At 42.5% G+C, this 23,321-nt stretch overlaps 1 protein-coding gene across 6 annotated transcripts; it reads right to left on the reverse strand.

Moving 5' to 3' along the window:
- Nucleotides 1-3,876: 3,876 nt before the first annotated feature.
- On the reverse strand, nt 3,877-23,143 carry LOC109869118 (translocating chain-associated membrane protein 1-like 1). 6 transcript variants are annotated; one of them, XM_020458996.2, is made up of 12 exons: nt 22,792-23,137; nt 21,616-21,676; nt 20,906-21,024; nt 20,453-20,569; nt 20,286-20,344; nt 19,564-19,687; nt 19,257-19,327; nt 10,116-10,220; nt 9,715-9,858; nt 9,399-9,559; nt 9,187-9,299; nt 7,226-7,275 (listed from the first exon to the last, which is right to left on the reverse strand). In XM_020458996.2, exons 1-11 carry the CDS (start codon nt 22,909-22,911, stop codon nt 9,226-9,228), a joined length of 1,155 nt encoding a protein of 384 aa, XP_020314585.1. In that variant the 5' UTR covers nt 22,912-23,137; the 3' UTR covers nt 7,226-7,275; nt 9,187-9,225. The 6 variants fall into 6 exon arrangements, with proteins under 6 accessions (XP_031660308.1, XP_020314588.1, XP_020314587.1 ...); XM_031804448.1 differs by having other exon boundaries at nt 3,877-9,299; nt 23,088-23,143; XM_020458999.2 differs by having other exon boundaries at nt 3,877-9,296; nt 19,564-19,648.
- Between the last annotated feature and the right edge of the window lie 178 nt (nt 23,144-23,321).

Genomic DNA, 23,321 nt, shown 5'->3' on the forward strand with positions numbered 1-23,321 from the left:
AATCACGCAGGCACGCATGCACGCAGGCATGCAAACACACATACACATGCGCACAAACAGAATTTACAAAATTGATGCTCCAGCCCTGCTAATCTTTGGCTATTTTTCTGCGAGTCTAGGATTACTTGTGTTATTAAATACAGAATTCCAAATGAGCCTTGTTAAATAAGAAAGTACTCCCCTTTTAATGAAGCTAATTTATATGGAAATTACACATAATACGCACAATTCAGAAAAAGATTGATCCTCATTGGATGATAGGGAGGAATTAGAGGAAAAGAGCATGAGAGTGATTACTCCTGTCTTTTTAGGGCTGTAATGTTCAGGCAGAAAATGTTTTGAGGTATACACAGGCATAAAGGCATGCAGATAGACACAGACAAACACTCTCACACACACACACACACACCAGGTTTGGGGGCCATGCTAAGAGCTGTTATACTTCAGTCTGGCGTGTTTGACGGAGAGTGTATGTGTGAACTGGTGTCCTCCTGACGACCCTGCAGAGCTCCAGTCTGATTGTCTGGTTCCCACTGATCCATCATGCTGTCTGATCACTGAGAAAATCCCCTTCACTCTGAAACAAAGCACCATACTGAGACGATTTAAAACTGAGGTAGAGGTGTGTTTCTGCTCTCTCTCCTTCCCACTCCTTTCTCCTCTCTCTTTTCCCCTCCCTCTTTCCATTTCTGCCCTGCACAGATGTGTAGTGTTGGTTTAACTCTACTCAGATAGCCTCTATGTCTGTCTGAGAGTGTGTGTGCTTCTGTGTGTGTGTGCTTCTGCATTTCTGTGGTTGACTGTGTGCGAGTGCGTATGCTACTGTGTGTATGTGGTTGACTGTGTATATGTCTCTCTCTCTTTGAGTGGTGATTTATTAATGCAGGTCTAGCTGCCTGCAGATATCCCCTCGCAGATTGCTTCGGCCTCTCAGGTGAGAAACTCATCATTGCCCTCTGGTGGGCTAAAGGGTGTAGAAGACATCCAGTCAATGGTAGAAGAAGATGCTTATTGCAGTCCTGTTTTTTCACATTGTCTTGAGGATTGTACCATTCCTCTTTTTTACTTTAAGATGGAAAGACTTTAAATATCTGAGGGAAATGAGGGAGGATTCTAGGAGAGGAAACAAGGATCTGAGGAAGCACACGCTTGTTTCACAAGTGAGTGCATCATCACACACCAACCTGTTGCCATTATACACACTCACAAGCGTACACACACTGAAGACTTCATATGGATCCTCAATGAAAAATTGTTAAGCGCAAAGGACCCAAGCTAGTTAGCTTGAATAAATAAAACCAAATGTATTAATTGAAATACAGGCCATAATTCCTTAGTTGTGCTTAAATTTGAATGTGTCTCTCGTGTTCTGTGTTTGTGTGTGTGGCATCCACTCATACATATCCTGGCCCCAAATCCTCCAAATCCAAAGTTTAATCTGAGTTTAGTCAACAGCTTTATTTGTAAGTGCACATTCCAGAACAGAGCAACAACAGATATGATAAAGGCTGGTGTTTCTTTAACTCTCAACTCAGTTGTTACAAATTGAGAGCTATAAGTCATGTACGCACATAAATGATTCCTGCAGCTGCCTACTGTACATCCTCCCCACCCCAGAGCTATAGCTCCTTCTCCACGGCAGGGTAGCCTAGTGGTTCGAGCGTTGGACTAGTAACCGGATGGTTGCAAGTTCAAACCCCCGAGCTGACAAGGTACAAATCTGTCGTTCTGCCCCTGAACAGGCAGTTAACCCACTGTTCCCAGGCCGTCATTGAAAATAAGAATGTGTTCTTAACTGACTTGCCTGGTTAAATAAAGGTAAAAAAAATAAAAAATAAAAAACTGCTGCAGTTCCTAACACAGCCACTAATTTCACTGCTGCTTGTTATGACCTGTGGGCATTTTTGGTGGTCTGCATCAGGCCCCATCACCAACCCTGCAATCCCTTCTACAGCCCCTCCTACTACTACACCACACAGCTTTACATGTGATTGCCCCCACAACTATAGGCCCAGCAACAGCTCCTACTGCTGCCCATACAAATAATGGCACCACCCACTTATTCATTTCTGCCAGGACCTCAAGGCAGTTGATGGCCATCATTCAGATGTCGAAGTGGGAGACTTCAATGTCTGCTTAATTATGATCACCTTCCTGATGATAAGCTCCTTTGCCTTTCTCAACATTTTATTGGTATAGCACCCTCCTCCGTTCCCCTCCACCATCCTCTCTACCTTTTCTAGCAGCCCTTTCACCTGCTCTCGGTTGGCGAGGTCTTGGTGAGGTCCTTGTTGTTGAAGACATGGTATCTGTTCTGGCACCTCTTCAGCAGAGCCTTGAGTGCCTTTGGGGACTCGATTGTATTCTTCTATCTGCATGCCATCCAGAATCTCCTTGTGGTGAAAAGAACCAACCCGTAGTTCTGCTCCGCTTTCTCCCTAAAAATCGTAGTAATTTGCCCCACAACCATCTCATCCTCTTCAGTGAAGTGGCCGTGCGGGATGACTACAAGGAAGGCATGGGGGCCAGGGACACACATCTGGCAATCTCAGTGTGGAGGTCATCTGGAGCAACAATGACTACAAGGAAGGCATGGGGGCCAGGGACACACATCTGGCAATCTCAGTGTGGAGGTCATCTGGAGCAACAATGACTACAAGGAAGGCATGGGGGCCAGGGACACACATCTGGCAATCTCAGTGTGGAGGTCATCTGGAGCAACAAAAAAATACATGTCAAATGGTAATATTGGAAGCAACACCTGACACAAACCAGAAGGTAGGGCTAGTTTAATAGGTTTTCTTCAATGGTTAAGTTATGACAATTTTTCCCCAATGGAATTATGGATTCAGTCAAAGTCCTGTGCCAATATTGAAACAAAGGAAATATATGTAGTTATACCTACTTGAAATGACATATTTGTCTGATTTAAATGTCCTTAACTATTAGCTATTGGTTAACCATTCTCTGCTTTTGCAAACTATTTTGTGGCTTTTTGTTCCATCAATGATGCAATGAGTAGAGCCTGTAAAGGATTGTTACAATAACTAACAGTTACAATACACACATTTAACACTATTTTCAAGATACAGAAACATTTAGGCCAAAGTAGCTTTGAATCTTGATTGAACCTTTAAAAGCAGTAATGCAATATAGTTTCACTGTTTAAAGTGTAGCCCATCCAGATGGTCAGCTTTAGACTTCATAGATCGTTTTTAAGTCATTCACATAATGAAAACAAATGGCTTATATTCATATATATTTTTCTAGTGTTCTCTGCTCACCATTTACAAATCATCAGTTACTTGCCCTCAAATAAGGTTGTTACATTAGAGCTACCTATTCTTTAAGAACATACATGTAAAACATGAACAACGAGAACCATTGCCAAAATAATGTTGCATTTGGTTGCATAGGACAATATATTACAAAGTGCAGACAGGCATGCATACTTACTTTATCCAAATTATGATGAGCAGTAGTATTTTTAAAAATATGGACCTAAGGAAATCCTTAGGTCCGAAGACGACCTCGAAACTTGAACCTCGTCTGCAATCCTCATAAATAAACAGAAAAATAAGTTAGGGATTCATGAAGTAGAATGTGATGGTAGGCCTACTTTCATCTGAAATTGAACATAAGAAATCAGTGGGAAGGCAGTCATAGCCATATCAACATCAGTTAAATGTTTTGCATAAACCCCTGCTGTATGACTGACTATACATTTCCTCTGATATCTTTCGTGTGGGATCATCATTCTAACACTGTCAAGACTGGAATTACACAGTTCTCTCTCACATTATCTTCAGTTTCAACAGAAATAGAAACAATTCAACTCCGACCTTTAAGCAACAAATCACACTGAAGGTGACAGCATCACTCAGGATAGTCAACAAAGGCTTTATTCAAACATTAAATAAAAAAATACTACCAAATAAACAAAAAATCACAAGGTTTCGGATAAATACATACGGTCCAGAGCATATCAGAGACGACACATTTAAAAAAGGATTATACAACATTTAGACGCAAGCAGCAAAATAACCCAACAAAACAATCTGAAATAATGTAGTGTTTTCTCTGTTCCTGGCTGTTATGAAGCATGTATGCATCTCATCATCTCAAATGCATTAATGGTAGTTGCCACTCAAAAGGTTAATATGAAACTAAAACTATTAGCATGGGTCTTTGCATTGTGTGGATAAATTGCCACCTTACCAGAGATCAAATGGTCATTGCAGTCAAGAGCTAGGTTAGACACATCAGTGCTACAACCCAAAATGCTGACAGTATAGACCGTGGCATCCATTGGTGTCATGCTTCACTATGCTGAATATTTCAATAGTGTGCGTGGTGGTACGAGTGAGAAGACAACTCAGAGGGGAATATCATGTCTCCTAACCTGGATGAAGGACGCTCATGTTACTCAGCTCTTGCATCATGACGAACTATGATATCAAATCAATCAGTAAAGGAATGGATGAAGGGCAAATGCTCAAGTTAAATACTAGGACCGGGACGATACTAATACCGCAATACTCGTTAGTATCGTGGCAAGGAAACAAAGCAGGTTTAACTTCTTTAAGAAAACAGCCCTAATGTTAGAAACAAACCTCATTATGTTGTCACATTTATTTTCCAAGCTATAGCACACAATGTGTCATACAGCAGGTTTTTAAAAGACCAAAGACTTGATCAGCTTCGTGTTTTCATTATTGCCATGGAAAAAAAAAACATTGAGATACTGGTATCATTCCGGCCCAATTAAATACCCCTGCAGGACACACCTTAGAACAATAAAACACAAAGAAACATAACAGGATCCTTGCTGATCAAACATGGCTATCTAATTACATGGATAGCAGATCATTTTATAGTATTCTACTGTAATTACTGCAGAAGACACAATTTCAGTATAGTGCTTTCAGAGCATTGTCCTATGGCAGAGTGGTTCTTATTTACTCTAATTCAATACAGGGCCAAATCTATGAAATAGAGTATAAGATGGTGAAACTATGAAATAGGACTAGTTCTCTCACACTGAAATGTGCACCCTGACTTAAAGGGGAGCAAGCTTGGTCTTTTGATGTATAAAAACAACTCATACCAATAAGGATGCAAAATACTATTCATATATATTTCTGTGTGTGTGGTGAATATTAGTGAACTTTAACAGTTTTTTTCAACTATAAAAATAGCTAAAAAAATCTGACAGTTATTTAGTACAGAGTAGCGTTAAATTCATATAGATTATTTTATTTTAAATATCAGATACATTAAAGTAAAAGGCTGGTATAAAAGTAATCTGCTCCTCCTTTCCTCCTAAGACATTGCCATGTAACAGACTCAAAACAGAACACCAGTCCTCCACACTTTCAACTTCCGCTTTAGATAGAGCAGCATGAGAACTAAACTCAAGTCATCCATTTCCTGCCGAAGCAATACTACTACTCAACCTACCAAACAAGCAGCCTGGTCCCAGATCAGTATATGCTTCAGCCAAATATAATGCTAGTCAGAGAAGTTGGCAAATCACAAACAGATCTGAGCTCAGGCTAGGAATGGTAACTCGTCCCATTTGTGACAACAGCATTTGGTCTCTACAGGACATAACATAAGTGTCCAATTGCAATGTCCAAATCACTGGACTGGTAGAGCAAGAAGGCCCCTTCAGCCCAAATGTGGCAAACAGAAGTCACAGAATCTATTTCACACAGGACAGGGGTTAAGGAAGGGTCAGGGGTTGTAAGCAAACATCCAATAAGACTTTATATAAAATATAACTCAGTTACCACTCACGGTCTTCATTACAAAAGCCTTTTTTTGTAAATGAACAAAAAGGTGAAATGAAAACAAGGTAAAGGATTTAAAAGGAAACAAGGGGAGTTAAACTGTCTGTCAAACTCCATGAAGCCACAAGGGCAACAACTTTTTTTTAAAGTGAAAATGCAAAGACACTAAAAGCATGAATCATGCAGAGCCTTCACTTCCTCACGGGCACACACAGTAGACATAACCACAGGTAGAACTAGACACGGGCATGCACGCACACACACACACACACACGTCCCATCTGAGAATTAGTCTCTTATAGCCAGAACTTGGGCAACGGCACATTCAAAGATTGCGGAAGTAAGCCGTCTGGCAAGAGACTATCTATCTGAGAATGGGATGTACAGTATAATAAGTGGGTGACTATGGAGGCAGCTGCCTGCCAACATACACCACAGGCAGCCGGTGACACCTTAATTGGGGAGGACGGGCTCATAGTAATGGCTGGAACGGATTGATGGAATGGATTAATGGAATGGTATTGAACACACCAAATACATATTTTCCATGTGTTTGATACCATTCCATTCTAGCCATTATTATGAGCCATCCTCCCCTCAGCCTCCTGTGCCATACACCCAGATATAAAAAAGGCAAAAAAAGAAAACCCGAGGAGAACTCCATGGCTCACGCCACTGACATTTTAAGGACACTTAAAAGGAGGATTGTATCGTTTGGGTTGAGACTGAAAGCGTTTCGCTTTGTACCTCGTCTATGTTGGTTATAGAGTTGCCAAAGCATGATAAAAATTTTAAAAAAGATACGACTGAAATAAATAACTCAACACTTCCAGTGGATGTGAAAAAAAGGCCACTGAATGCTTCTGAGATGCAAACTCAACGGCTCGTCAAAACCTAACCATGACCCTTTAGGCTTAACTCTATAACTTGAGGCATTAATTATTGGCATTGTTCAGTAATGAATATAATCTTAACGGAGATTGAAATCCTGAACCGAAACACAAAAAACCTCACCTGAACTCCTGCACAAATCCTCCACATATAGTATCAGTCAAAAAAGTTGGACACCTACTCATTCAAGGGTTTTTCTTTATTTGTACTATTTTCTACATTGTACAATAATAGTGAAGACCTCAAAACTATGAAATAACATAAATGGAATCATGTAATAACCAAAGAAATATATAAATATATTTTATATTTGAGATTCTTCAAAGTGGCCACCCTTTGCCTTGGCAGGTTTGCACACTCTTGGCATTCTCTCAACCACCTTCACCTGGAATGCTTTTCCATGTCTTGAAGGAGTTACCACATACTCATTGGCTGCTTCTCCTTCACTCCGCGGTCCAACTCATCCCAAACCATCTCATTTGGGTTGAGGTCAGATGATTGTGGAGGCCAGTTCATCTGATGCAGCACTCCATCACTCTCCTTCTTGGTCAAATAGCCCTTACGCAGCCTGGAGGTGTGTTGGGTCATTGTCCTGTTGAAAAACAAATGATAGTCCCACTAAGCGCAAACTAAATGGGATGGCGTCTCGCTGCACAATGCTGTGGTAGCCATGCTGGTTAAGTGTGACTTGAATTCTAAATAAATCAAAGACAGTGTGACCAGCAAAGCACTCCCACATGATCACACCTCCTCCTCCATGCTTCACACACCTACTCTGCATCTCACAAAGACACAGCGGTTGGAACCAAAAATCTCAAATTTAGACTCATCAGACCAAAGAACAGATTTTCACCGGTCAAATGTCCATTGCTCGTGTTTCTTGGCCCAAGCAAGTCTCTTCTTCTTATTGCCTTCCTTGAGTAGTGGTTTCTTTGCAGCAATAAAACCATGAAGGCCTGATTCACACAGTCTCCTCTGAACAGTTGGTGTTGAGATGTGTCTGTTACTTGAACTCTGTGAAGCATTTATTTGGTCTGCAATTTCTGAAGCTGGTAACTCTAATGAACATCCTCTGCAGCAGAGGTAACTCTGGGTCTTCCATTCCTGTGGTGGTCCTCAAGAGAGACAGTTTTATCATAGTGCTTAATGGTTTCTGCAACTGCACTTGAATAAACTTTAAAAGTTCTTGACATTTTCCAGATTGATTGACCTTCACATCTTAAAGTAATGACGGACTTTCGTTTCTCTTTACTTATTTGAGCTGTTCTTGCCATTATATGGACTTCGTCTTTTAACAAATAGGGCTATCTTCTGTATACCACCACTACCATGTCAAAACACAACTGACTGGCTCAAACGTATTAAGGAAATAAATTCCACAAATTAACAAGGCACATCTGTTAATTGAAATGCATTCCAGGTGACTACCTCTTGAAGCTGGTTGAGAGAATGCCAAGAGTGAGCAAAACTATCATCAAGGCAAAGGGTGGCTACTTTGAAGAATCTAAAATATATTTTGATTGGTTTCAACACTTTTTTGGTTACTACATGATTCCATGTGTGTTATTTCATGGTTTTGATGTCTTCACTATTATTCTACAATGCAGAAAATAGTAAAAATAAAGAAAACCATGAAATGAGTAGGTGTATCCAAACTTTTGACTGGGACTGTACATCAACGCATCATTTTCTCAAGAGATCTAGTTCTGTCTGCATGGATAAAGAAAGTATCTCCAGTAATGGAGTTTTGGATAAAGGCCAGTTGAGTCAGAATATGGCTGATAGAGAGTTGGTCAATCTGTGAGATGGGGCTACTCAATGACTAACTACTAACAGTGCCTCAATTCCATAATAGCACAGATTTCATACGGCAAAAGCAAGTAACAATATAGGCATCAAATGGACACCGTTAGGTCCAACGTTTCACACACTTCTTGATTTACATGTTATGTTGAGAACATGAATCGTGACATGCACTCTTGCTGTAAAAATTGAACAGTGCATGTTTGACTTCCTCAGAAATCCAGTTGGAAAGTTTGATTGACTAGGGCCCTGAAGCTGGATGCAAGCCCAACAGATAATTCCTCTCCAAAAATGACTTTTTGACCAATTATCTATCCAGTTACTTCCCACTTCCTCTCTCTCAAGCAACATCATTTGAGTAGGAGAGATTTAGCAGACACACCTTGCCTAAAAGGCCAGCCCAGAGTGGCTTAGGGCCAAACCCCATGTTTTCGTTCAGCAGTGGGGCAGCTGGTGGGGCACACACAGGTAGCAGATTCATACTTCAAAACATTTAACCAGTTGACCCTGCCCTGCTTACATCCCCATCCACAGAAATAACAACTGAACACAAACATGAGGTCATCAAAACAAACAAAAACATGACTATTAAAACATAGGTTCTAACATAAAAGAGACAGTTAAGGTTCTTTTTGGGAATAGATTAAAAAAAAGTAAGTGATGAAAAGACAAAATGTCACATTGAGAATAGCCCCCTCACTTCTCCTTAGCTCCATCCCTCCATTCTCTCCCTCCAACTCTATGAGGCTTTGGCTTTTCTCGCACGGGGTGAGGCCTTGTCATCGGACTTCACCACACCGTTGGCAGAACCTACTAACAAAACAAACAAGAACAACATGTCAGAAACATATCTGCATCACAGAGTTGTAATGGCTGGAGGTGGGTGATCCAAGGGGGCGGCAGCGGACTCACCCCGGGCCAGGTCCTTCTTGTGGGGCTTGCTCTTTGGGCTGAAAGCCTTCTTCTTGGAGGCCTGGCTCTGGCTGTGCTCCCTCCACTTCTTCAACTGGAAGTTGATGAACTTCCACATCATCCAGGCCTGGGTCAGGCAAATGGCAGCCAGGCACGTCATCCTGAGAGGCAAGGGGGGAAACATTATGAAGACCAGCCATGAGCAATGACAGGCATTTTACTTTCTTTGATAGATGAAAAGTTCAAACTTGCTCTCAAGGGACAAATCAGAGGGGGTAACAGGGCAAATTAAGCAATCTTAAGAAACATGACTTGCCTAATGGTAAGCACATTGAAGTTGCCTTTTGCCAGTGAGAAACCCTGGTTCTCTGCGCGGGGCAGTCCGAAGCCAAAAGTCAGTACGGAGAGGGTGAGGGTAAGGAGGCGAGCGATGATGAAAAGTAGCGCCCACAGAGTGAAACTGGAAAAGAAAAGAGAATCTGAGTAGGTCACCATGGCAACAACGGTGACATCTTCCATGGGCTGACGTAAGACACTATCGGTTATTCAAATCAATCAGTTTAGTCCGATAAGGGAGGAAAAGCTCCCATTGTATCAAACAAGTGACTTGCTGAAGGTGACAATAATAACCAAATTAAATTCCAAACCTACTTCTCCCCTCCTTGTATTGACTGGTATGAAAATGGAGGTGGTGTCCAGCATACAACTCATACATACCCCTTCTGCTTGTTCTCGTCACTGAAGTAGAAGAGGCGTGAGGCGTGGAACAGGAGCTCCACCAGGTAGTGAGGTACCAGCAGCACCAGGCCCAGCCGGTGGAGGCTGAACACAGGAAGTCCGCAAACACCAGGGGAAACAGATAACAAACCTTAATCAGATGACATTTTCTGTCGAGGGATTAACCGTACTGAACAACTCAATAAAATTAAATATTATTCACATTTGCAGGAGGAAGCATCTTTAAAAGTTGTCCAGAAGATAGAAGCGATGATTTATGCATATCTACCATAAAAGGGCCTATAATTGATCCATGCAATGCAATTATGAGTGGCACTACTTCCAATATTGTTGTTTAGTATGTTTGGGCAAAATGGTACTGTTACAGTCTAATGCTATGTAAATGCTTGAATTGAATAGTACTATATGTACTGTATCAACTGGTAATTTTCCATAGCTGTCCAGTACCCTCTTCACACACTGCACAAAGGAGGGATTTGCTGCTGACTCCTTATCGATCGGGCACTAGAGGCCCAGCTCAAGGCCAAATTCGTCTTCTAACCGAAAAGAACTCATCACTCCCCTCAGTCATGTAGGCTGTGAGAACTGGTTAGAATATGTTCTTGTTTGTACAATGCTTTAAGGAAGTGGAGCCAAGTCCCCCTAATCTCTCATGTAAGCTTGCTTTCCCCAAAGAGAGGCAATCATCTCTTTGAGTAGAATAAGTATATAATGACGGTGTGATTCTGTAACTTGAGTTCTTCTCCAGTTCATCCTGAGAGTGATCTCTCTTGCAATTGATTGAATAAACTCCTATTGCTGATTAGTTCTGCCTGATTCCTGAATGAGTTTTCCCCTCAACAAGTAGGTGTCCTCCCATCGATTAGAAATATTAAGGTTGTTTTTTTTGGGTAAGACCACCACCACGAGGGCTATTCGAGAGAGGATACGGAACGGACACAAGGAAAAGGGATTCAGCCCACAACTTCAGCAGGGGAAAAGGAAACATCATAACACTGAAGCCATTTGCAAAAAAACTTGAATTACCTCCTTTCTTCCCTATCCTGTCAGTCATGCCCAGTGATCAGAAAGAGGTATGTGGAGCACTAGGATGAAATTAAAGCACCAGTGGTCTTGAAGGAGAGGAGCTGAGTAACAGAAGGCCATTAAAATAGTATTGGGTCAAGGAGGTTCAGATGCCAGCTAAAACAGTTCGAGGTACTTCTGCTGATTATACTACTTTGATAGGATATCACTACTACCGTGATAACTTCTGAACTTTTCCAGTCACTTTCACACAACAAATGAGTTTGTCAGACTTGACCTGTATGTTGGAAGATTAAAAAGGTTGCCTGTATGGGAGGTATTTTGAGGACAAAGCAAATACATTCATACAGGTTTACTAACCCCACCCATCACCTCAGACACCAAACTCTCTCTGGGGAAACAGTGCATTCGGAAAGTAGTCAGACCCCTTCACCTTTTGTTACGTTAGACTTATTCTAAAATTAATTAAATACATTTTTCATCATTAACCTACACACAATACCCCATAAGGACAAGGTGAAAACAGGTTTAGAAATTTCTGCAAATTTATAAAAAAAGAAATACCTTATTTACATAAGTATTCAGAGCCTTTGCTATGAGACTCGAAATTGAGCTCAGGCACATCCTGTTTCCATTGATCTTCCTTGAGATGTTTCTACAACTTGATTGGAGTCCACCTGTGGTAAATTCAATTGATCGGAGATTATTTGGAAAGGCACACCTGTCAATAGTTGACAGTGCATGTCAGAGCAAAAACAGGAGGTTGAAGGAATTGTCCTTAGAGCTCCGAGACTGGATTGTGTCGAGGCACAGCTCTAAGGAAGGGTACCAAAAAATGTCTGCAGTATTGAAGGTCTCCAAGAACAAAGTAGCATACATCACTCTTAAATGGAAGAAGTTTGGAACTACCAAGACTCTTCCTAGAGCTCGCCGCCCGGCCAAACGGAACAATCGGGGAAGAAGGGCCTTGGTCAGGGAGGTGACCAAGAACCCAATGGTCACTCTGACCGAACTCCAGAGTTCCTCTGTGGAGATGTGAGAAACTTCCAGAAGTACAACCATCTCTGCAGCACTCCACCAATCAGGCCTTTATGGTAGAGTGGCCAGACGGATGCCACTCCTCAGTAAAAGGCACATGACAGCCCGCTTGGAGTTTGCCAAAAGGCACCAAAATAACTCAGACCATGAGAAACAAGATTCTCCGGACTCATGAAACCAAGACGGAACTCTTTGCCCTGAATGCCAAGCATCATGTCTGGAGGAAACCTGGCACCATCCCTATGGTGAAGCATGGTGGTGGCAGCATCATGCTGTGGGGGTGTTTTTCAGCGATAGGGACAGGATCGAGGGAAAGATGAACGGAGCAAAGTACAGAGAGATCCTTGATGAAAACCTACTGGGGCGAAAGACAATGACCCTAAGCACACAGCCAAGACAACATAGGAGAGGATTTTTGGACAAGTCTCTGAATGTTCTTGAGTGGCACAGCCAGAGTCCGGACTTAAATCCGATCAAACATCTCTGGAGAGACCTGAAAATAGCTGTGCAACGACACTCCCCATCCAACCTGACAGAGACTGAGATAATCTTCAGAGAATAATGAACAGAACTCCCCAGATACAGGTGTAGCCAAGCTTGTAGCATCATACCTAACAAGACTCAAGGCTGTAATTTCTGCCAAAAGTGTTTCAACAAAGTACTGAGTAAAGGGTCTGAATACTTATGTAAATGTAATATCTGTTTCTTATTTTTATTAATTAGCAAAAGTCTAAACCTGTTTTTGCTTCATCAATAGTCATCGCCAGTTTACCTGCTGTTGTTGTGTAAGCTGATTAGCTGTTGTTGTCTCACCTGTTGTTTTAGCTAGCTCTCCCAATCAACACCTGCGATTACTTTATGCCTTGCTGTATGTCTCTCTCAAATGTCAATATGCCTTGTATACTGTTGTTCAGGTTAGTTATCATTGTTTTAGTTTACAATGGAGCCCCTAGTTCCACTCTTCATACCTCTGATACCTCCTTTGTCCCACCTCCCACTCATGCAGTGACCTTACCCATTATAACCAGCATGTTGTATCCAGAGATACAACCTCTCTTATCGTCATCCAGTGCCTGGGCTTACCTCCGCTGTACCCGCACCCCACCATACCCCTGTCTGCACATTATGACATTATGCCCTGAATATATTCTACCACGCCCAGAAATCTGCTCCTTTTATTTTTTGTCTCCAACACTCTAGGCGACCAGTTTTGATAGCCTTTAGCTGCAGCCTCATCCTACTCCTCCTCTGTTCCTCGGGTGATGTGGAGGTAAACCCAGGCCCTGCATGTCCCCAGGCACCCTCATTTGTTGACTTCTGTGATCGAAAAAGCCTTGGTTTCATGCATGTCAACATCAGAAGCCTCCTCCCTAAGTTTGTTTTACTCACTGCTTTAGCACACTCTGCCAACCCTGATGTCCTTGCCGTGTCTGAATCCTGGCTTAGGAAGGCCACCAAAAATTCTGAGATTTCCATACCCAACTATAACATTTTTCATCAAGATAGGCAGTTCTAAGTGGGAGGAGTTGCATTCTACTGCAGAGATAGCCTGTAAAGTAATGTCATACTTTCCAGTTCCATACCCAAACAGTTTGAAATTCTAATTTAAAAAAATGTATCTCTCCAGAAATAAGTCTCTCACTGTTGCCGTCTGCTATCGACCCCCCTCCGCTCCCAGCTGTGCCCTGGACACCATTTGTGAATTGATCGCCCCCCCCCCCCCCCCCCATCTAGCTTCAAAGTTCCTTCTGTTAGGTGACCTAAACTGGGATATGCTTAACACACCGGCAGTCCTACAATCTAAGCTAGATGCCCTCAATCTCACACAAATCATCAAGGAACCCACCAGGAACAACCCTAAATCCGTAAACATGGGCACCCTCATAGACATTATCCTGACCAACTTGCCCTCCAAATACACCTCTGCTGTCTTCAATCAGGATCTCAGCCGCATTGCCTGTATCCGCTACGGGTCCACGGTCAAACGACCACCCCTCATCACTGTCAAATGCTCCAAAAAACACTACTGCGAGCAGGCCTTTCTAATCGACATGGCCTGGGTATACTGGAAGGATATTGACCTCATCCCGTCAGTTGAGGATGCCTGGTCATTCTTTAAAAGTAACTTCCTCACCATCTTAGATAAGCATGCTCTGCTCAAAAAAACTAAGAACAGATATAGCCCTTGGTTCACTCCAGACCTGACTGCCCTCGACCAGCACAAAAACATTCTGTGGCGGACTGCAATATCATCGAATAGTCCACGCGATATGCAACTGTTCAGGGAAGTCAGGAACCAATACACGCAGTCAGTCAGGAAAGCAAAGGCCAGCTTTTTCAAGCAGAAATTTGCATCCTGTAGTTCTAACTCCAAAACGTTCTGGGACACAGTAAAGTCCATGGAGAACAAGAGCACCTCCTCCCAGCTGCCCACTGCACAAATCTGTGATAATCGAAAACTTCCAAACACTTTTCAACGGCTGGCCATGCCTTCCTCCTGGCTACTCCAACCTCGGCCAAAGAGCTCTCCCCTAAGCCTCCCCAGCTTCTCCTTTACCTAAATAGCAGATGTTCTGAAAGAGCTGCAAAACCTGGACCCATACAAATCAGCTGGGCTTGACAATCTGGACCCTCTATTTCTGAAACTATCTGCCGCCATTGTCGCTACCCCTATTACCAGCCTGTTCAACCTCTCTTTCGTATCGTCTGAGATCCCCAAGGATTGGAAAGCTGCCGCGGTCATCCCCCTCTTCAAAGGGGGTGACACCCTGGACCCAAACTGTTACAGACCTATATCCATCCTGCCCTGTCTATCTAAAGTCTTCGAAAGCCAAGTTAACAAACAGATCACTGACCATCTCGAATCCCACCGTACCTTCTCCGCTGTGCAATCCGGATTCCGAGCCGGTCACGGGTGCACCACAGCCACGCTCAAGGTACTAAACAATATCATAACCACCATCGATAAAAGACAGTACTGTGCAGCCGTCGTTGTCGACCTGTCCAAGGCTTTCGACTCTGTCAATCACCATATTCTTATCGGCAGAGTCAGTAGCCTCGGTTTTTCTAATGACTGCCTTGCCTGGTTCACCAACTACTTTGCAGACAGAGTTCAGTGTGTCAATTCGGAGGGCATGTTGTCCGGTCCTCTGGCAGTCTCTATGGGGGTACCACAGGGTTCAATTCTCAGGGCGACTCTTTTCTCTGTATATATCAATGATGTTGCTCTTGCTGCGGGCGATTCCCTGATCCACCTCTACGCAGACGACACCATTCTGTATACTTCTGGCCCTTCCTTGGACACTGTGCTATCTAACCTCCAAACGAGCTTCAATGCCATACAACACTCCTTCCGTGGCCTCCAACTGCTCTTAAACGCTAGTAAAACCAAATGCATGCTTTCAACCGTTCGCTGCCTGCACCCGCACGCCCGACTAGCATCACCACCCTAGATGGTTCCGACCTAGAATATGTGGACATCTATAAGTACCTAGGTGTCTGGCTAGACTAAACTCTCCTTCCAGACTCATATCAAACATCTCCAATCCAAAATCAAATCTAGTCGGCTTTCTATTTCGCAACAAAGCCTCCTTCACTCACGCTGCCAAACTTACTATCCTTACCGATCCTCGGCGATGTCATCTACAAAATAGCTTGCAATACTCTACTCCGCAAACTAGATGCAGTTTATCACAGTGCCATCCGTTTTGTTACTAAAGCACCTTATACCACCCACCACTGCGACCTGTATGCTCTAGTCGGCTGGCCCTCGCTACATATTCGTCGCCAGACCCACTGGCTCCAGGTCATCTACAAGTCCATGCTAGGTAAAGCTCCGGCTTATCTCAGTTCACTGGTCACGATGGCAACACCCACCCGTAGTACGCGCTCCAGCAGGTGTATCTCACTGATCATCCCTAAAGCCAACACCTCATTTGGCCGCCTTTCCTTCCAGTTCTCTGCTGCCTGTGACTGGAACGAATTGCAAAAATCGCTGAAGTTGGAGACTTTTATTTCCCTCACCAACTTTAAACATCTGCTATCTGAGCAGCTAACCGATCGCTGCAGCTGTACATAGTCCGTCTGTAAATAGCCCACCCAATTTACCTACCTCAACCCCATACTGTTTTTATTTACTTTTCTGCTCTTTTGCACACCAGTATCTCTACTTGCACATGAACATCTGATCATTTATCACTCCAGTGTTAATCTGCTAAATTGTAATTATTCGCTCCTATGGCCTATTTATTGCCTACCTCCTCATGCTTTTTGCACATAATGTATATAGACTTTTTTTCCTACTGTGTTATTGACTTGTTTACTCCATGTGTAACTGTGTTGTCTGTTCACACTGCTATGCTTTATCTTGGCCAGGTCGGCAGTTGTAAATGAGAACTTGTTCTCAACTAGCCTACCTGGTTAAATAAAGGTTAAATAAAAAATTAAATTAAAATAAATCATTATGGGGTATTGTGTGCAGATTGAGAAAAAACACACACATTTAATCTATTTTAGAATAAGTCTGTAACCAAATAAAATGTGGAAAATGTCAATTGGAAGGAATACTTTTCAAAGGTACTGTATTTTCAGTACCAGTCAAAAGTTTGGACACACCTACTCATTCAAGGGTTCTTATTTATTTTTTACTATGTTCTACATTGTATAATAATAGTGAAGACATTAAAACTATGACATAAAACATGGAATCATGAAGTAACCAAAAAAAAGTGTTAAACAAATCAAAATAGTCAAAGTAGCCAAGCTTTGCCTTAATGACAGCTTTACACACTCTGCATTTTCTCAACTAGCTTCATGAGGTAGTCACCTAGAATGAATTTCAATTAACAGGTGTGCCTTGTTAAATGTCAGTTTGTGGAATTTCTTTCCTTCTTTATGCGTTTGAGCCAATCAGTTTTGTTGTGACAAGGTAAGGGTGGTATACAGAAGATAATATGGATTTGGTCTTACCAAATAGGGCTATGGCAAGAACGGCTCAAATAAGCAAAGAGAAACGACATGAAGGTCAGTCAATCTGAAAAATGTCAAGAACTGTGAAAGTTTCTTCAAGTGCAGCCACAAAAACCATTAAGCACTATGATGAATCTGGCTCTCATGAGGACCACCACAGGAAAGGAAGACCCAGTTACCTCTTCAGCAGAGGATAAGTTCATTAGAGTTAACTGCACCTCAGAAATTGCAGCCTAAATAAAATGTTTCACAGATTTCAAGTAACCGACACATCAACAACAACTGTTCAGAGGAGACTGTGAATAAGGCCTTCATGGTCAAATTGCTGCAAAGAAACCACTATTAAAGGACACCAATAAGAAGAAGAGACTCGCTTGGGGCAAGAAACACGAGCAATGGATATTTGACTGGTGGAAATCTGTCTTTGGTCCGAGGAGCCTAAATTTGAGGTTTTTGGCTCCAACCAACGTCTTTGTGAGACACAGAGTAGGTGAACGGATGATCTCCGCATGAGAGTTTCCCACCGTGAAGCATGGAGCTGGTGTGATGGTGTGGGAGTGCTTTGCTGGTGACACTGTCTGATTTATTTAGAATTCAAGGCACACTTATGGCACACAGCATGGCTAACACAGCATTCTGCAGTGACACTGCATCCCATCTGGTTTGCACTTAGTGGGACTATGATTTGTTTTTTAACAAGACAATGACCCAACCCACCTCCAGGCTGCATAAGGGCTATTTGACCAAGAAGGAGAGTGATGGAGTGCTGCATCAGATGACCTGGCCTCCACAATCACTCGACCTCAACCCAAATGAGAAGGTATGGGATGAGTTGGACCGCAGAGTGAAGGAAAAGCAGCCAACAAGTGCTCAGCATATGTGGGAACTCCTTCAAGACTGTTGGAAAAGCATTCCAGGTGAATCTGGTTGAGAGAATGCAAAGAGTGTACAAAGCTGTCATCAAGGCAAAGGGTGGCTTTTTTGGTTACTACATGATTCCATGTGTGTTATTTCATAGTTTTGATGTCTTCACTATTATTCTACAATGTAGAAAATAGTCAAACTAAAGAAAACCCCTTGAATGAGTAGGTGTTCTAAAACTTTTGACTGTGTATGTTTATGTTAGCTATGACATGCTGTGGCTGTGGTTTGTGTGTCTTAATGCCTATTGGTCCACATATTTCATTATAGTGATTGTGTTTCCCATACTCTGTTTATAGATGTCTTGTGTATTTTATGTATTGATGCAGGGCTCATCCATAAAAGTATTGATGCAGGGCTCAACCCCTGCTAAAATAAAAGTCACATAAAATAAGTAATAGTAAACTTGAGTTCTGATTTATTTATTTTTATAAATCCTCAATAGTGGTAGAGGTGAACACTGGGGAGCCAACACTCAAGTCCTCTATCCCCCACTCACTCAAATGTAGGAACTGGTTCCTCCAGTCTGACCCCTGCTGCCGTCTCTGGCTCCACACCCACCCCCACCCAGCCATATAGACGTGTGAAGAGGCCAGCTCAGAAATGGAGGAGGGCCAGTGCACTACGGGCAACTACCACTGAGGGAGAGGAGGTTGGCAAACTGTGCTAGAGGATGATGTGGAGTCACTTCCACCATCATGTCGGCCTAAAAGGCAGCCAGGACCTCAGCTGAACATGACTGGAAAGTACAGCCCCCTTCATCTTTGTGTGTAAACTTATTTTCTCTATATTTATCAACTTGAAAATGTATCAACTGACCAATTCGGCCACATTTGGACAAACTCGTGAGGGACACCTGTGAGACTTCATACAACATATTATGTAGCTCTCTCCTTCTTGAATAATTCAGTCTGTTGCATTCATTTCACATCTCCACATTCAAAGTGTTTCCTTTCAAATAGTACCAAGAATATGCATATCCTTGCTTCAGATCCTGAGCTACAGAAAGTTAGATTTGGGTATGTAATTTTAGGTGGAAATTGAGATGAAGGTTCCTATCCCAAAGAGGTTTTAAAGTGCATAAGTAAGGAAGTGCTGAACGGTAGCTCCATCCATACAGCCTTTATCTTCTTATCTAACCACTTCCCTGAGATGACGCACACTCACTTTAAGATGTAGGCACCGGTGATGTGGAAGACGTAAAGACAAATGTAATAGAGCTGGCGGGGAATATCCTCCTGAAACACACAAGCAGGAAAGAGCCTTTATTCATGACTGCTGTATCAGTGTAGGGGTGTGCCACAGCAGTTTCAGTGCCACATGACTTTTACAGTCACAAATGGGTTTGTAAGAGGAGAATAAAGAATATGAACCATGTATTGCAACAATGGGGAATTACAGAATCACAAGATGTATTAAATGACAGATGTGTCATCTTTAGGACCTAACCCAAGGTGTGATCATGCACCCTTACCTTTCTCACTTTCTGGAAGTACAGCTCAGGAAGGGCATGGAGCCAGTATGCGATTTGGCAAATGTAAAAGAACTTCACCTGAAAGCTGCAGAGAGGGCAGGTTACAGGCAGGCAGAGATCCGGTCTATCTATGCAGGGAGCGAGTGGATATGATGGGACATGAACGCTTGATCATGATAACAGATTCTGTTACATGCATTTACAAACATAATTTTAAAAGATAGATGAAAGTCCATCAATAAGAAAAATGTATGTAACCTGGGAGAAAATATTCAGTTCACAATTTATGTATTCCTGTTTAATCTATTTCCCCTAATAAAATGGATTTAAATAACACCTCTTTACACAATGAGAAATGAGGAGACAGATGGAAAAGACAGACACTTAGCACTGTGTGTCTAGCTTGAATAAAACATCACATTTGGAATAAATATTTTAGGGGAACCTGATGTCTAAAATTGATTTGATGAGACAGCCGGACAGTGTACTCCCATGCGCAATACTAAGGCTGCAATGCACCCTGGGTCACTAAGGCCTTTCCACTGTGCCAACTCAAATCTGAGCTGTCACAGAACACTTGTGGGGAATTATTGTGTTCTAGAACGCTTGGTAACTCCCCAAAAGGTTGTGATGAAAACAGTACTAACCCTGTCCCTCTGACATGTTGAAATAATAAATGAGTGACCCGAAGGCGTAAAATGTATGTATAAATCCTTACTTACACCATGTGGGTGTGTGGGTAGCCCTCCCATAAGAAAGTAGGATTTGTCGCAAATTCCTCCTAAAAGATAAGAGACAGCATGAGCCAAATAACAAATTCCACAGGATGGACTGCTTGTCTTCACATAATATTTCAAGGCTCCTGGCAGCATTTCATTGGTCTTCTTACCGCCGTTAAGATGCTGCAGCCCCAGATGAAGGACAATAAGTAGAAGGCAGCAAGCTGTCCCGATTCATTGAACTTGCTATGTTTGGTTTTCGACAGGTGCAACCGCCTATTCATTTTCTGAAATCAGAGAAAATAGGACATGAGACATGCATACCGACGAAGCGAAACGTGTCTGTTATCATTTGTTGTGGGCTGTGTAAGAGAAGGAAGTGGCCGTGGAGGATAATATTTGACTGCCTAAGAGGGTGAGAAGGATAAGACTGCTAAGCGACACAAGGCCAGACCTTAAGTTATGATCACACTTGGGCTTGAAAAAAGGGGGAAAGACACGCACGAGCACACACAGTGACTATGTGTTCTGTAGATTAACTACCTATACAGATATCCTCCTTTCTCTCTGTCACACACACACACACACACACACAACAGGGGTCTGTGTGCAGAGACACTCACATCGAGAATGTATTCCTGTATTAAGGCGTGGAGTATGACAGCAATGAGCAGGTAGAAGAACACAGTGGCTATGTCTTTAGGACCGTACTGGTACAGGTTCACTTGCTCAGCCCTCTCATCTGATAACATACAGATGAACAAAAAAAAAAACTTGGTCAATGGCTTCAAATACAAGGTACTGGATACATGTAAAAACTAAATACTGTAAAATTATATTACATTTTTGAAATAAATACAAATAAATATTTCAGCAGCATACCACCCTGCTTCCCACTGCTGGCTTGGCTCTGAAGCTAAACAGGGTTGGCCCTGGTCAGTCCCAGGATGGGAGACCAGATGCTGGGCCAGTAGGAGGCACTCTTTCCTCTAGTCTAAAAAATATATATATACATACCCCAATGTGCCAGGGCAGTGATTGGGGACATTACCCTGTGCAGGGTGCCATCAATTGGATGATATGTTTAATGGGTGTCCTGACACTAAAGATCCCATGGCACTTATTGTAAGAGCAGAGGTGTTAACCCTGGTATCCTGGTTAAATTCCCAATCTGGCCCTCATACCATCATGGCCACCAAATCATCCCCAGCTTCCAATTGGCTCCTTCATCCCCCTCCTCTCCCTTGTAACTATTCCCCATGTCATTGCTGTAAATTAGAATGTGTCAACTTACTTGGTAAAATAACTACAAATAAAAATGATGTAGACTTACCAAGACTTTGAGTCACATTGTATTGAATGGTGATGAACATTATGGCAAACTTTGCTGTGACCTGCAATAAACGGAAGATATCAAATAGGTAAGGTATTGTCAAGGTATTGTTCTTTCTGATAATGCAGATGCATAGGAGTCAATCACAATAAAATGTTTTCGATTATTGTGGATAGCCAGATTAATATAATGGTTCGATTAAAACCGATACATGCGTTGCAAGAAGAACGATTTCCCTAATAATCCTATTTACATGAATACATCTGAAACCAGGCTACCTGATGGCACTCTGATCACTGCTGAAAATCGCCAATCAAAATAAACGTTCTACCACAGCGAATATGTGATTTTTGGGAAACAAATGTTGTTCTGATTTCAAACATATGACGTGTGTATGTGAAAACTACTTCTAACACGCATACAGTTGTTCCTAACATACTTCACTCGTGCTAGAGGGAGGCTCGCTCGGCTGGTGCTAGCACATGCGCAGACCAAATACACCGCTGGAACGCCATTAGGGTGTTTACATGATTTAATCATTCGAAAGATTGCCCAGAAAACAAGGGGTTTTAATTGGCGTATGTTTACTTCGATTTTGACATTCATAGGATTAAGATAAACAGAGTACGGCGTTTACATGACTATTGCATAATCTGCCTACTGCCATAATCAGTTTAATATCGGATTATTAGTGTGTATGATTGTAAACGTACTCAATGAGACTGACAAATTGGATGGGGAATTGGCTAGATAGCCAATATGCGATCGTGTTTCATTTTCAGAACAAGTTGCCTAGCAGGCTAACTTAGATAGCAAGTTCAGTTAAAAGCAACAAGCACTCAATTAATTACGTTTTTGCAGACTTGAATGGGAGTTGAGTAATGTAAACAATCCCCATCGTTTACTGTCACATGCATGGATGTGATAGCAAACTGGCTAGCGCTATCTATCCATTTGGTAATATTAGATAGCTAGCTAGTTGGTGTGACATGCTAGTTGACCAGCAACTATTTAGCACAGTGTGCCTCCTGTCTTCCTTGGCAATCGGTGTGACATATGAGAAGGGATACGCTTGCGCCCAGTCCCCTTTGAGTCTTGCTGACGTTGTCATCACAGTTCAGACGAGGCGTTTTCTTATATAGTGTGCAGCATACATTCCAGGGTTTAACACCGTACCTCGAACATCAGGCCGAGGAGAATTATCATAGCCACACATGAAACCATATCCGCGTGATTCTGGATCACGAACTCGTGGCTCAGCACCGGCGGGCTCTTGTTCTTCTTTCGGAAACCCATGGCTGACCGATACAGCTCTCCCTACCTGCCGCTATTCAGTCACTCGCAGCCCCCGCTTGCATTCAGATGCAAACTGTCCTATTTTGTTCCCGCCACTACTACCAGTTCACGGTGTAAATTGCCGTTCATGTGTTAACTAGCTTAGAAACGATAAAAATGTACACAACACCACGCACTTCTTTACTGGTCAGTCAAACGTCCCCTCCCAGTTCGGTTCCTAACACTCAAAAACCGCCCATTGACGTAGATAGGAAAAACCCGCCTCATTTAACTCATGGTTGACACTATGCTGAACAAATCACGTGCAAGGGAATTGGTGGAGGGGGTGTCGGTTTCATGTCAAGTCAATTAGGGGATTCGATTAATCTGGCACAGGGTGAAAGTTGATTCCATTCGTTTTGGACCCGGGC

This window comes from Oncorhynchus kisutch, linkage group LG24 (assembly GCF_002021735.2).
Source record: "Oncorhynchus kisutch isolate 150728-3 linkage group LG24, Okis_V2, whole genome shotgun sequence".
Taxonomy (NCBI): Eukaryota; Metazoa; Chordata; class Actinopteri; order Salmoniformes; family Salmonidae; genus Oncorhynchus; species Oncorhynchus kisutch.

Bases quoted from the DNA above. Each gene is read 5' to 3' on its own strand.
- LOC109869118 (XM_020458995.2), bottom strand. From the start codon at position 22,911: ATGGGTTTCCGAAAGAAGAACAAGAGCCCGCCGGTGCTGAGCCACGAG. The intron at 19,328-19,563 runs GTAAGGGTGCAT...TGTGTGTTTCAG, and splicing joins ACTTCCAGAAAGTGAGAAAG to GAGGATATTCCCCGCCAGCT. The intron at 9,859-10,115 runs GTATGTATGAGT...TTTCTTTTCCAG, and splicing joins GACGAGAACAAGCAGAAGGG to TTTCACTCTGTGGGCGCTAC.